Source organism: Ornithodoros turicata, chromosome 1 (assembly GCF_037126465.1).
Source record: "Ornithodoros turicata isolate Travis chromosome 1, ASM3712646v1, whole genome shotgun sequence".
Classification (NCBI taxonomy): Eukaryota; Metazoa; Arthropoda; class Arachnida; order Ixodida; family Argasidae; genus Ornithodoros; species Ornithodoros turicata.
Genome location: NC_088201.1, coordinates 61,906,162 through 61,919,187, shown reverse-complemented (window position 1 = coordinate 61,919,187; position 13,026 = coordinate 61,906,162). Strand labels below are relative to the sequence as shown.

The 13,026-nt window shown below is 47.1% G+C and overlaps 1 protein-coding gene across 1 annotated transcript; it reads right to left on the bottom strand.

Annotated features, from left to right (window-relative positions):
* Positions 1 to 267: 267 nt before the first annotated feature.
* On the bottom strand, positions 268 to 12,021 carry LOC135399412 (uncharacterized). The gene is made up of 4 exons (XM_064631234.1): positions 11,900 to 12,021; positions 2,820 to 2,864; positions 2,188 to 2,261; positions 268 to 1,047 (listed from the first exon to the last, which is right to left on the bottom strand). The coding sequence occupies exons 2-4, from the start codon at positions 2,839 to 2,841 to the stop codon at positions 559 to 561; spliced, it is 585 nt and encodes a 194-aa protein (XP_064487304.1). The 5' UTR covers positions 2,842 to 2,864; positions 11,900 to 12,021; the 3' UTR covers positions 268 to 558.
* Between the last annotated feature and the right edge of the window lie 1,005 nt (positions 12,022 to 13,026).

Here is a 13,026-nt window from a genome sequence, read left to right as displayed (position 1 = left end):
CGTTTCGAGAGCTAATGCCATTTGAGTAAAAGCTGGAGTAAATGCCCAGGTTACCGCAAGCCGTAAGGACACTTCTGAACGTCGTACATGTAGCGTACGTTGGGAAGTTATACCTGAAATTTGTGGTAACTGCTGTCTTCACCTATCTTGAACTCTAGCACGCTTAAGATCGGGAATTGCCAACAGCCGCTAACAATTCGGGGCTATACCGTCCGTGGGACTCTAGTAAGAAGACGAGTAATGCGGAAGTAATCAGTCATAGTCATTTTGCCTTGTGCTTCTTGTTCTCCAGTAGGAAATTTAAATCGGCCAGTCGTATATTTCTCTGGGCTGTACCCAGAGGACGATCCTACCGCGCCTACCTAAAAATTGCTCATTACGTTAACGCTCCTTTTGAAGTAATGTGTCTGATTCGTATGACCTACTAGTCGAGCTAAGACTGTCGCTACGGTGAAGTTTTTCACACCGGTGTTATGTCATCCCTTCCACACTCATTTTCCTATTAGAGCTTAGCAGTTTACACGCGTGCAACAGGACGTGACACAATGACAAAACATTTTAGCGGAAATAACGCTGCTGCTGGTGCTGATACTGCTGGTTGTTATCATAGTTGTAGTTTCTTTGTCCTGCTGGGACTCGCGTCTCCCTCAGGTTGGAGGCGGCCGCTGCCTTGCTTTGGCCGTAGCCGGGGTACAGCTGAACGCCCTTCTGCACGTCGGCGTCGGTCAGGAAAGGAGCATCAGGGATACCGATGTTGTCGTTGACATAGAAGAAGTCTGGGGCGTTGCCACATGGGACGGCTTCCTCTGGGAAGGCACAGGTAAGGGTGAGCTGATTGAAAACTGTCTGGTTCCCGCAGAAGAAGCTGTATTGCTGGACTTCGGTGTTTCCGTCTGGATGGGTGACGACGTTGCACACGTGGAAGAGTTGGCAGTTGTTGTCCACGTCGGCAAAGTAACCGTTGCGGGCTGGACACTGGAAGCTGGTCTTGACGGATCCTACAATGAATTCTACGCCATCTGGCAGTTCGTAGGCAGCACGCTTGCTCTGTGGGAAGGAAAGTAAGACAGAGTGAAGTCAATTTTCTTTGGAGCCATGGAAATATGCTGGTACAATGCATAGAGACGCACGTGACAGGGGTACGTACAGTGCCTATTCCTCGCGGATAGCTAAGAATAATAGGTACGATGTGTCCCTCGAACGTCAGGAGACAGTTTAGCTCGTGTGGGCCAATTTCTGTAGAAGCGGGCGAGGAAGAGCGTTCCGCAGAAAAATGCATGCGCCCTTGCATGTGAGGAAGGGACACTGATTAGTAACCTAGTCAGACGGCAAACTTAATGACAATCATGTACTGCATGATTGTCACAAAAAAGGCGTACGCCTCCAGTTTTCAACAGAGAACGATGTCATTCGAGATGATGATTGGTTAGGAGCGTGCTACCGGTGAAGTTACGGCCGTTCCGCTGTTTTCCTCAGACGCTTTCAGACATATGTCGGCACAGTTCCCCTAGAAGTCGGCCCAGGACGCACATTTCCCCAGGGCGTCAGTCGTGACGTTGCCCACATACGTGAGGCCGACAACGGCAAGCCCTTTCACCATCACCACCACCACCACGGCCGTTCCGTTTACGGCCTTTAGTTTACCGTCTGACTAGAGTATTAGGTACATGTAATTAAAACTGGCATTATCTCGCATCAGTGTACCTGCGTGAGGACCCAAAGGATAGATCACGGTGGAGGTTTATAGGGGTTACAGCCGTCCTTTCTATACGCACACAGGTCTGAATGATTTGGATGTCGAAACTTTTCCTCCTTTTGCCTAAGTTTACTTTGTCATATTAATGGAAACCACCATCTTGCGAACTAACACCGTAGCCCAGTTCATAAAGGGAGGCATCGCCTGGGTCAGTCTTGGAGGTAATTAGCGATCGAACACCGTTAACGACGGCATTAGGGTTGACAGTACTTGCTGTGCCGCTGGCCCACTCGGCTGTCTAGCACCAGGCTCTACAAGCCTGGGTGGGACCAGTTGGTACCGCGTGCGCCTATAGTGATCCCACGGTTGTGGGTTCGAACTAGGCCGAGAATGGCAGCAACTTGGTGTCTCAGCACAAGTTTGTTGGTCACGTCGAACACGGTGTGCCGTGCGCTGAGATTTCGGTGCACATTAAAGAAAAAGTTGCTTACCCTTCCTTTTGATACAATAGCAGATTTAGCCTTTGTTTCGTCCTTGGCAGCAGTGATGGCAACGGCCAAAATTGCTGAAAATTCAAGACCATCATAAGTAAGACTTGCACTGGGGGACAGTTGAACGAACGAATGACAGTGCACATGGAAAAGCGAAACATGACAAGCTCAGGAACTGGCCTGGTTTGCGTTTACTGTCAGTGACTTTACAAGCATCGCCAAAGTGGATGCTGTTTTCACGAGAAGAAGTGTCAGCAATTTAGTTTTCTGTAAACTTACGGATCATATAGTTTCGAGAGAGAGAGAAAAAAAAAGAGGAGCTCTGTAAATGTCTCTGTGCAAGAAATGCGTTACGCTCCTATTAAAAACGTCTGCGCAACAACACACCCAGAATCCAGCGATACATTTATAGTTTCTTTTATCCAATAATATTCAGTTATGAGATACGTGGGGGAACATAATCGGGCAATAATGTACGCAGCCGATGTACGGTGGTGGCATCAACTGGGAAGCTTACTGGGAACGTACATAGAGACCAAAGTATTTTGTTAAGTGCAGTCAGAGTAACAAGGTCAATTTCGCAAGGTGCCCGAGATTAACCAAACACGCATGCTAACAAGACGAGTACTCACCGAATGCGATGGCACACTTCATTGTTGTAGCTCTTGCTAAGTCACCTGGTAAATAGAATAACATTGTTCAAACATGAGCTAACACATGGAGCTCTCGAACAGCGTTATCGAATTGACAATGGCATCGCTATTCTGAAGTTGATTAATTGATTATCTACAGCATGATTAGTTTCAAACTAAAGTAGATTGATTAATTGATTAAGTTCGATTAATTTCAAACTCTAGCCGGCACTGCCAGAAATGGTAGCGAGAAATTAGGGTGTCGTTAGGATATGTTAGACACGCACACTTGTCGCGTATACTGAAACAAAAATAAATAAATAAATAAATAGAGGATAGCGGGAGGGGTGGGGGGTAAGTACAGTTAACATACACGGAGAGGATGGCCGGCAAGCTGAGCTCAGCAGTTACTCAATGCAGGCTGCGTGGTTGCATTTGGGTTGTTCTGCTACGAAGCTTTATCGCTTTGGAATTTACCAGGACTGGATCACCTTCAGAGCCTTATATGTGGACAACACAATGCTCCACAGGGGCGGATCTAGGATTTTTCCGAAGGGGGGAGTCCGCTATGGACAAGTGCCACGTGCATGCTGGGATTGGTCCATTGAACCCTATGTTCAAGTCTGGAATTGAGGGGGGGGGAGGTCCGGACCCCTGGACCCTCCCCCTAGATCCGCGCCTGATGCTCTATCTGCGTTCAGTAAATGTATAGTCGCTGCGCCCGGATTTTCGGCAAGAATAGACTTTTACAGGTCGGCATAACAATGTCTCATTTCCACACTAGTGTACACTTGCAGTTAGACATTTCAAGACCTTTCAACCGGAACTGAACCGGGCTTCATAACACAGGCGCCATATACCAGGAACGACAGCACGTATGCGTGGCGTGGGGTTTGATTTTTTTTCTTGGCTCGCATTTTACATTGTACATTTACATTGCACGTGTATTTTAATGCATTAAACCTAGAAAATCGTCTTTGCAAGCCTGTGAGTGAAAGCAACGTCCATGTATACTTCGGCCAGTGTTGAGAGCAGATAAAAGTAACGGCAGTTGTGACACGATGTCCGAGAGATGAGGCCCAACACAAAGGAAATCACACGTAGAACTTATTACCAGTATCATTGCGACTCCTAGTAACAACGAGTGTGCATATGCAATGTGACTTCGGCGAAGCCCAAGGATAATCTCCATATTGTCCAATGATCGTTCGTTGATGCTAATGTTGGCATCCAAGGACGCTCCCGTCCCCTGACCTTTGATAGCGTGCGACTCTCATGTCACGGCAATGTGATGTGTGAGAATCCATTGTACTACACCACGTGTGGTTGACTGGATGAACTGCAAACCCCGACAGTTGCCTTGCCTCTGATGTGCGCGTGCATGTATGTATGTTTCACCTTCATCACCATCCCTCTTATATATTAACCCACATGCATTGAGGTAGAATATCGTAATTCCTGCGGTGAAATACCTCATCGCGTTGTCATGTATGTACCTATTATTATTGTTGTTGTTGTTGTTGTCCAATCCAAATGTGCCAGAATGAACGTCCGATTCACGTCATCACAGTGGTCCAGTTTCCTGAACTTATTACGCCCTTTATCTACATTGACGCCAGATAGTTTGACGTGCGCAGAGTTGTTTCACATAAGCTATAGAGAGCGGAAGGGGAACACCAAAGGTTTCGTCCTGTTGGCGGCCGTTCTATTCACCTCCAGTTTGCCAACCGTTGATGATCATCCCTCCTAGTATTAATCTTCGACGTCATCTCAATGTCAGGCAACTATTGTTCTTTCATGCGTGACAGCAAATACTGGCCGTGCAATTACTCATCCCCATTAACTTCTGTGCCGACAACACGCGATGACAGAGGAAGTCCAGGCGGATCTCTTTGTGGGCCCTCCAGGAAGTATGCACGCAATTCTTTCCAATGCCCGCTTCCTAAAACCTCCTTTTGCTGACGGCTCCTTCGTTATATAACATCTTCCAGGTCGGTGGGGTCGAAGCAGGCTCAGCAATGAGCAGACGCATGTTCATGGGGCAAAGTTTTGCAACGAAAGGTCAGGAGGGTCGCGTAAAGTGCCTTTGTGCCACTTTCGCGTGCATACTCTTTTCGCCGCTGCCGGAGGAGGTTGCTGGTTTACGGTTATGTTAATGGCGTTTCGGCGAAGTTAACCCACGCTATACGCGTTTCAACTTGAGCGAGTGATTTGTGCGCTTGCTTAATGCGGGGCTCTGCAAAGGTTACCGCTAGTTGGGAAACCTATGGGCGAAGTTTCGCGGCTGTCGCGTAGACGCGACACCACCCTTCTTCGTGTTAGGGTTGCTGCCGCAAGGCGAAGCGCACACACACGTTAGTAAGCACACGATGTACGATCGCAATCCATCTCACGGTGAGGGTATGGTAGAAAACAGCTTAGTATTTGCTTCGCATGGAATGAATGATACCACACATGGGGTACCAACAGACCATATACGCTGTGTCTGCACAAACAAAGTACATAATTTTGAAAGGTAGAAATGGGGTTCTTTTCTTTTTCACAATTACAGTAGATGGCGATATATTCCAGGTCCAATATGGGTCACCTTATGGTCGTACTAGCAACGTCCTGGTGTGTTGTCCTCGTTAATTTCGACTAATTATATTTTTAAATGCGAAAGATAGAAACAAGGGAAAGAGTGCAGGCTAGCTGGTATAGATCCATGAAGAAGACCGAGAGACACGGACACAGAACGGAACCTACGTGTGTCGTCTTCTGTGTCCGTGTCTCTTGGTCTTCTTCATGGATCGAAAGATAGAAGTTCGGTGCAATACCAGCATCAGCTCTTTTTTGGGTGTGCTGATGCATTTGGTGCAGGTTAGCAAATTCCTCGCAGCGGGGAGCACTGTGGCAGCCCTGTGTCTCCCCTGCATTGAAGGCCAAGCGAAAAAGCGCGCTTCTGACGAAGGAAGAAAAATGACAACCAAATTTGTCTTAATCCCTGGGGGCATCTCCTTGCGTTATATTGGGTCGATCCTTTTTTTTTTTTTTTTTTTGAAGTCTGCTTCGTCCTCAGTGCCCCAAAAGCAGCAGATGTTGTCGCGTCCAACCCTTATCTTACACAATTAAAATGTTCATCAGGGAAAATTCACGAGGAGAAGGCCCCAGAAGGTGGTTAGTGCGGTGATAAGGTGCCCCACTTGACCTAGAATATATCGCCATTGATTGTAACTATATAACAAAAAAGTAATGTAATGTAAAAAGACACTTCCTTACTTTATGAAGCTACTTAAAAAGCAGCTAGCAGGAAGGAGCTACTGTTAAGCTGCGCGAGATCCGGGCTATGTGAGCGTTGTGTAAGATGGCCATGCTTTCTCAGTTAACTTCGACTGATCGTTGAAATGTTCACGCGAAATGCGTGGGATTGAGCTGCTTGCACTAACATCTATGGATGCAACCCGTAGTTCGACCCCCTATTATTACACGTGTGAATAAAATCCACCGCCTAATCGAGGAGCATCATCTTGGAACCGACCTTCGTACCCTCCATAGCCATAAACGCCAGGAGTGCTGCCGCAGGACAGTGCGCCGAATTCTCAAGGCGCAAAACGGCTGGAGTTCTACTTAATCGAGATTGTTTCATACGGGTCAGTTCGATAGGCTCGACCGAGGCAATTTCATTATACGAGCAGCAACAGACACAGACACTAGCTTCTGGAATGCCGTAGAAACATCGGGTAGAAAAACAGCCGATGGAAAATTAGTTTTGCCGCCCAAGCCAGAACCCGAACCTCGTGCCAGTCTGGCACTCGACCGAAGTTCGGTGGTGACCGAAGTTCAAGCGCTGCCAATGGCGCAAAAACGATCTTTTAGTGGCAGGTTTTGTGGGGATCGCTCCGTGGGGTTCTAGGCCTAACCCACCCGTGTCACCCAGGCCAACAGAAAAGCAAGTTTAGTTTGCCACAACAACAGGTTTATTCACCGCGCTCCCAACTGCCTTTCATCGTGCCTCGAGCCCCAACGCCGCAATGACCGCGGATGCGTCCGTGTCCCACTGGGTTCTGGGCCCGACCAATCCTGTCGCATCTGTCTTCAAGAGAAACGGCGTCTGGGAGGCACAAGAGCAGGCGTTCGCCTCCTTTGCTAAGGCATTTGCGCAAACAGCCCGCCTGTACCTCCCAGACCTGAATATCGCCCGTTTGTCTCGCAGATATAGATGCGACTCGGGCGGATCGGGCGGAAAACCCAGTGGAAAGCAGATGGATTCCCACACTTCTACACCGTGGCTAACCTTTCCCTTCTCTCTTTTTTTTTTACTTTGCATTAAACATATCCCGCCCCCCCACGCACACACTTTTTAATTGAGTAAAAATACATAAACCCTCACAGTAACAAATCTTTTTTTTTTTCTCTCCGTTTCATTGCCATAATAGATTCGTACTGGCCACGGTGGACCAGTTCGTAACGTGTCGGCCTACTGAAATTCGGTTGCGGTTTGGAACCCGGCCGAGGACGCCAGCAACTTGATGGCAAGGTACAAGTTGCTTAGGCACACCGTCTTCAACGAGGGACGTTAAATACGGTGTGCCGCGTGATTTCGGCGCATGTGAGAGAGCCCTCAGGTGGGCAAAACTAATCCACGGGCAGACCGGTGTGTGAAGGCGACGCAAAGGCACGTATTATCGATTACATATTCGTTCGTGCAAATGTTTTCTCGTGTCGTAACATTCAAGCCACCGATAAACGACAAAATCTTGACCGCAGAGTGCATCTATGACGTCAAGTGCGAACCAAATTATGTGGCCGATGCCTTATGTTTTTAGCTTCGCCGCATTCGTGGCCAATTATCCGTTCAACTTTGTTACTCATTTGACCCGTCGGTTACACGGACTATCCAAACAAAAGCTGTCTGAAAAGATTTCATAATCATCTGACACGTTATGCACACGCAATCGTTCGAAGGTGTTTGTAGGGTTTTTCCTGCGTTTCAAGGTTGTGGCCTGCAGCCTCGAACTTTACTGCTTGCATCATGTTGTCAGTACAGGGTCTTACGTCTCACGTCTCCTGGATGGCTTCAAGAAGCCATACCGCACGAATGAGCTCATCAGAAGACGTGTCGCATCTTGAGACTGCACCGTTTACAAAGACAACATCATAAAGCAAATTCGCGTTAAAGGATGTTTCGCGCCGTGTAATTTTCTTCCGTTGGCAACCCACGGCTCGTACACAAAGAAAGATTTTTCGTGTCTTTGCAGTCCCGTGCTTAAACTAAATGGATCATATGTTACTCATATAATTACCAGCTATAATGACTATAGTTAAAGCCGAACAGCCCTTGTGGTAATATAAATATAAAGATTCTGAAATTACTTAAGTTGTAACAAATTCCACTATAATATAATCATCTAAAAATAATACGCAAGAATGACATATGCACTATGATAAAACCATTATTGCACGCATTAAGAAAACTAATGAACCTCTTGGGCAAACATTTGGGCAAAAACATACTTTCCAAAATTGATCGGATTCCCAAAATAATCGTCAAATTGGTCTCCCAGTTTGCGTCATAAAAAAAGACGACAGAAAATGGGCAGACGTATTTCCGGCAGCTGAACCCACACATCAATGATCCTGTAGCAATTTTCCTCGTATTTGCCCGTCACCGCTGTCAACGGCATGCGAATAACGGTGACCAATCAGTGCAGTGCGCTTTCTGTGCAATCTCATCACAGTGTATGTCTCTGAGCGCTTCCTTCAACAACCATCGGTAATTTGCCAAGGTGATCCGAGGCCCGGTTATGGAACAAGGCCAGACTCTCCACTTTGACCTCATATGTGTAGGAGGGAGGGCGAACTCACGTCCGCATGGGAGAAAAAACAGTGGAAACAAAAACTTTTGCCAAGTGAAGAATCACGCTTTAGCAATTGTCCAGGCGCCGATGCTCTCACGCCATTAGACTGATGAGTCGAAGATTTTGTTTCGAAACAATGCTGGCGGACTTATTGTGCGCGCCTTGACCTCACTGTTTTGGACACCTCCGGGAAACAACAGCGCCGCTCAGTTCTCGCTTTAGGGGGCCTGAATACTAGCTCCCTCTGTGTAGATGGAGCTGGTATTAGAGCACCCTATCCCTATCCCGCTTCGTTTCAGAGAGCTCTCTAACGGAGCGTTTATAAGCTTTGCAGATCGAGAAAAAGATTTTCCTCTCCACAGCCTAAAAGGCTGAGCGTCATGGCCTTAACAGTTTCTGGGAATCCATCGCCGAGTATGGAATGGCATTGCTATATTTAATCGGATGGACAGGATATGCACACCGCGCGCCTTTCAGTTGAGAGCTGTCCACGAGAAACGTGACAGATATCCAACTACCTTGCTTCCTCAGCGAATCATGAGACAGTGATATAATTCCTTACGTCAGCTGATTGGCAGCTCGTTATACAGTGCAGTTCGCCCTGTTAAGTCTTAGTCCGGTCCAGTCTTTCCTGATACTAGTGGAGCTCGCTTGCAACTTAGCCGTGCTCACAAAACGTCAGTGACAAAAAACTCGTGACACCCAGAGACTGAATGAAAACAATTCAGTCCCCATCTACGTTTTTCTTGTATTCTCACTCACATGACTTCTTCTACCGAAATTTCTCTCTGTGTGCGTCATATCTGCGACATGAATGTGGCATTCCCGGGGACGCATGACGCCACTGTGAATGGCGACAGTGTACTCTCTTGAACTAAACTACTACGTCCACCGTGAAGAAATCGATCATAAAGCAGGCGCTGTGAACTACATCCGAAATATTTCGTTTGGTGGCAATTGGAGGTTCCTCGAATTCATCCCATGGTGATTCCTATAATCGCGTGTATACAGGTTGTCTCTTTATCCGGCCGAGGGCGCTAGCAACATGGTCGCAGAGCAAGTTGCTCGAACACGCCGTCTTCCGCGAGGGACGTCAAATACGGTGAGCCATGTGCTGAGATTTTGGCGCATGTTAAACCCTCAAGGGACAAAGTTAATTTACAGACCGACCCCTGTAGCGTCGCTCATGATCATAGATGTCTCGTGACGTAAGCCACGATTTATCAGGTTGTCTCTTTACTGTGCACTTCAATGAACATTTTGTTTGTGTGTTATTTCTTTTGGGGTCGAAGAGTTTCACAAGAGATGAAAACTTCTAAACTGCTTATTTTCCAGATGCAGTTATCATTACCCTTCACGCAATACTTAACCAACCAGCTTTAGAACAACTGCGCAGGATCCTCGCATGATATCCCTCTCTATTGCGTGTTTTAAATGGAAGTACGCGGTTTTAAATACGCGGTGTTCTCTCGACTAAAATAACAAATCCCTGGCCTAATATGTTTTGACCGAGTGCACGGAAAAACGGAAAGCCGTTGCTGCCCCTGCGGCCAGCCGTGATTTTTACGATTACATCAATTTCCTTGTGGCGCGCATTATCATAACCCCCCCCCCCCACACACACACACACACATCAGCTACATTAAACTTCCCCAGTCACTGCTTGTCTAAAACGAATACCCGTCTCTCTCTCCTGCAGGCATACTACAAAAAAGAGCTGGTTTCAAGGCCTTGATGATTCCGGTCACTTTAAAGACAATTGGCGAAGGCCGTATGATGACACGCAACAAAGGTCTTGAGGGCGCGACATCAAGCGGTACAGAGTATGCTTCGCTTTAACTACCTCATTGTCAGTGTAGGGTCGTTCGTACCTAATGAGTTATGTACGCGGGATGTGTGTGTGTGCGTTATACTTTAGCGTCGTGTTCAGTATTAGCATTACTGGGTTTGGCGGCACTGTCATGAAGCTTGTGGTGATTCTTCTTCTTTTTTTTTTTCCTTCTGCGACCGTGTTTTGAGAGGAGCAACATAATACGTATTTGGACAAATGACTCCTAACGACAGTATTCAGGGTAGCAGGGAAGAAGCTTTACTTTGGAAGTTCGTGTCTTCAAAAACTTGCCACCCCTTCCGGGTCGGCTTCATCTTTTGCTTCTTCCATCGCTTTCAAAATCGTTAGACGTAAAATAGCTGCTCTTTTGATTTGGTTTCGAAATTAAATTTGGCAGTGCGTTTTCTGATAGACGAATTGTGTGAGTTTGACTACACGAACGTGTGCTGCGTGTGGTATATGCATAGAGAACGACAGGTGTATACGTGACAAGCACGGTACGAGCTAGTAATGTGAAGCCGTTTATGCATGTAGATATGGACAGACTTGCAGATACGCAGGCAATACTTGGTTAGAGAAAGTACGTGTGCATTGTGGCTAAAGTATGTTACGAGGTGCCTTTGTACCCGCTTGTCGACATTATTTTGTGGCAATGACCGTGTCAATGCATGGATCGCATTGGCACATGGGGGTTGACGAAGACAAAGTGAACTCGCAGTTTCGGAGTTTCGGTAGACGAAGCAAGTCTGTTCAATGCTCGCTGGTTCAGTAATGTTAGTCCATCGTAAAAGCTTTAAAAGGTGTGTATCGCAGCTGCGTGAGTAAGATGCACGGTGGAGGAAGAAGGTTTTCTCTTCGTCCACCGTGTTAGGCTCATGTGTAACGTAAGTGTGCAGTGAGAGGAAGCGATTAGTCGTTAGACGGGATTGGCTTCATTCAAACATCGAACCTTATTTCCGTGCATGAGCTCGATAACGAGATTTCGCATGGAGAGAAGCATTATTACGTGTGAGAACGGTGTTTAATGCCGGACACGACATTAAAAGCCGCTCTGGAGCGGTGAAACTAATCGAACTCAGAACCAAATCGTCTCCTGTACAAGAGAGCAACTAGTGCACAACACAGAATAGAAGTAACCTAACCTAACGGTAACGTAACCTTAGCCGACGCGGTGTAATCCGTACTCGTGATTTCTTTTTCGTAAGTACTGTGAACCTCGAGGGTTTAAAAATCGAACAGTCCACTGAACCCCGGGCATTCGCGTTGTTAGCCATGTGTGCGAGACTTGATCTTATTATCGGGGCTCTTAGCCCCATGGGACATTGGAGCCCTGGAGGCCTACCCTAAAAGTTCTTCAGCGGACCGCAAAGATATAATCCTGTCGCATCATACTCCATGGTCCGGACACTTACCGAAAGGGTGGCGTAGGATGCAACGTTCACGGTTCTTCGAACACAAGCCGAGTATTTGGCGAGCTTTTGTGAATCTCCATGCAAAGGCGCCGTCTTTTATACTAGCTAGGCCGAAGCAGCAGTGTGACATCACACACTCTCGCCTTCAAGCATCATCATCACAAGACAGTTCCTCTCTTTTCGCTTTTTGTTTGCCAACGTTGATGGCTAGGTCTCCTAACAATGCATTGATACCTCACGAAGGAAAAGAGAGAAAGCTGGGCTCTTCCCCACTTTGTATAGCATCCTCCTGTGGGTAGCGGTGAAAGTGTGTCGATGTGACGGACTGATGCATCCTCCTCTCCTGTGCTGGCTGGCCAACCGGACCGTACCGGACTCGGATATCTCTAATATTTGGGATGGTTACCATATGTATCGGGCACGCTGTTCGAGATTAGCTGGAAGGTCGATAGTGGGACAAGGGTTGAGTTGAAGGTCAAAGAAGAGCGTTTCGCACACTGATTAGATTAGCCACTGCCTGGCTACTTGATGAATCAGTTGTAACGTGAATTCCAGTTGTACGATTGCGTAGATAGTGTGCTCCTTGTATGTCGGGCAGTTCGCCCCCGAGGACGAATTTGTCCGCCGAGGGTTCTTTAACATACACACAAATTTCACAGGACACGGCACACACTATTTAATGTCCTTCACCGAGAATGATGTGCCTGCTCAACGAGTACCATGCCACGAAATTGGTAACGTCCTCCAGCTGGGTTTCAAACCAGAATATTCGATAAGTGGACACATTCGTACCAAGTGACATCGGACTTCTATCGGCATTGTTGCATGCCTGCTAATAGAGATTTTTAGTGCATCGTACGCTATCGCCTTGGCGTACGTAAGGAATAACGTTGGTGGCTCTTGCACTGCGCGAAGCTCTCTTTCTGTTATGGGCGTGCGCAGAACCATCAACGCTATCTCTTACGTACGCAAAGGCGATTGCGTACAATGCACTAAAACTCTATAATATTTATGTAGGCTATCGTTTACATTGACTTCCTAAGCCTGCGGAACATTTATATCTCATCAGATATTGATGTCCATAGAGCGGAGCCACCCAGCACGGTTTCTCTGGTTTTAGTACTGGC